The 2,191-nt window shown below is 51.4% G+C and overlaps 1 protein-coding gene across 1 annotated transcript in view; it reads right to left on the minus strand.

Moving 5' to 3' along the window:
• INPP5A (inositol polyphosphate-5-phosphatase A) overlaps positions 1-2,191 on the minus strand; it is a 111,718-nt gene that overhangs the window by 87,901 nt on the left and 21,626 nt on the right. The window contains exon 4 of the mRNA XM_009641035.2: positions 1,375-1,494. Coding sequence (XP_009639330.2) covers positions 1,375-1,494 — 120 coding nt within the window. The remainder of the gene's footprint in view (positions 1-1,374; positions 1,495-2,191) is intronic.

Here is a 2,191-nt window from a genome sequence, read left to right on the forward strand (position 1 = left end):
AAGGCCCCCCTTGCCCAGGGCCGGCAGCCACCCCGTGCTCCTCCGGGGCTTCCGCGCTCCTCTCCGAGCCTGGCACGTCCCGGCACCCGTGGCACCGCAGCCGGAGCCACCCCCGCACACCGTGCACCGCCATGGGCCGCCGGACGCCCGGGACCGGGGCAGGGAAGCAGCACGTAATGCGCTCTGCTTTTCCTTTTCCCAGCCCAAGCAGTTTGTTTTAAGCACCATCCCGTGCCACAGCTCGCAGCGCGTGTCGTGGCTGCTTCGACGAGATACTGCAAAGCCCTGTTCCTCGGGCAAACGTGAGGTCGAGCAGCACTCGTCAGAGGAATACCCCTCTGCTTTGCCAGCACACGTGTGCCCACGCAGAAATAATTTTTTCTTACTCAGGAAAAAGCTGTCTTTTTTCCTGACTTTGTAGCTGCTCATTAGGGCAGCTGTAAACTGCTGGGTATTTTCGGGACTGCCTTCTGTACTGTGCCACCCCGCAGGTGAATCAACTCTGTTACGCCGTTGTGAACCACGATGCCATCGATAACACTGACGACCGCACGCAAATGCCGTGCTGCTGCTTGAAAAGGATGAGCTGCCTACGGCACTCAGCCGGCACCGAGATTAAAGCACCGCGGGGCTGAATATCGAGGGGGCTGGGGCTCGTGACTTACGAGGAGGGGCTGACCGAGCTGGATTTGTTCCGTTTACAGAGGAGATGGCGATGGGAGGGTTCTGTGGCTGGGGTATCTCTTCGGTGGTTACAGAAAAGACAGAGCCAGACTCTTCTCAGCGATGCACGCCAAAAGATGAGGGGTGATGGACACCAACTGCTTTGAGGGAAATTTTGACTGGATATTAGGGAGAAAAAGCTTCACAATGAGGGTGATCCAGCAGAGCGATGGGTGGCCCAGAGAAGCTGCAAATCACCGTGCGTGGAGCTTTTCAAAGCTCGGCTGGAGCAGCCTTGCACAACCTGATCTGATGTCGAAGTCAGCCCCGCGCTGAGCAGGAGGATGAGCACGAGGCTCCCGGAGGTCCCTTCCAGCCGGAATTACTCTGTTATTCTGTAGCTGAAAGCATACTTGAACGCACGCAGACTGAGCAGAAGCTAATCCAACACCTTTGAAAAATAAACCTGCTTCGGCTCTACAGGTTCCGGTGGCGTCAGAGGGGTTCTCCAGTCTCGGTCGTTCAGCTTAAAAGAACAGTGTCATAACCTGACCGGTAATAGGCACCGGCTACAGAACCCGGGTAAGGAGCGACCGCTTTCAGTGCACAGAATAAGCAGCTCTACATTCCCGACGTGCCTTCCGACACATCTTTCATACGGTGCTTACGAACACAGGAGATCGAAAGAGGCCAGTAAAGGCTAATACGTACCTATCAAGTACATAGCCAAGAGCCTTATGCCGTATTCCTGAGTAAACCGATGGGCTTGTTTCCCAAGCAATTAAATTGGAAGCATCATGGAAAAGATGAATGTTTACCAAGTCAAAGGCACTATGACAAAAAAGGAAAAAATAAAATGATTCAGGATAAAAGAAAAAAACATTTGTTGCATCAGCAAAGCATTCAACACAATAACAGTGTATTCTCTCTTAAGTTACCTTAGTACTTACACAGACTCTGCAAATTAAGCTTTCATCATCAGAAAATTGTCGAAGGCTATGATCAAACTTAGGACAACTCATCCACAGTAAGAGTGCACCTAGGCTTTTGCTTACAAGATGCGTAATATGAAAATGAAAAGCTTTTTGTCAGTTCCAATACACAGAAATCCAGCAGCACCCTCTCACCACAATATTTTTACAACAAAATTGAATGTGTAAACAAACAACTTTAAGTTTACAAAGCTGTAGCTAAACACTTAGCAGGACTGGGCTTTGCAATAAACAAAATGAAAAACTACTGACAGGAGAATTTTACTGACATTGAAGGCTAAATGATATCCCTGCAACTCCTCATCTGCCCCTGTGGAGAGCACGCTGAGATGACCGTGGTCAATCCACACGGCACTTCCAGTTGGGAAGGGGACACAGGCTGTTACACTCAGGATCCCAGAATCACGGAATGGTTTGGGTTGGCAAAGCCCTTTAAGCTCCCCCAGCCCAACCGCCCCCCTACCCCTGCCATCCCACCACTACACCCTGTCCCTCAGCACCGCCTCTGCCCGGCTGTTAAATCCCCCCCGGGACGG

This window comes from Egretta garzetta, unplaced genomic scaffold (assembly GCF_000687185.1).
Source record: "Egretta garzetta isolate BGI_Z169 unplaced genomic scaffold, ASM68718v1 scaffold766, whole genome shotgun sequence".
NCBI classification, from domain to species: Eukaryota; Metazoa; Chordata; class Aves; order Pelecaniformes; family Ardeidae; genus Egretta; species Egretta garzetta.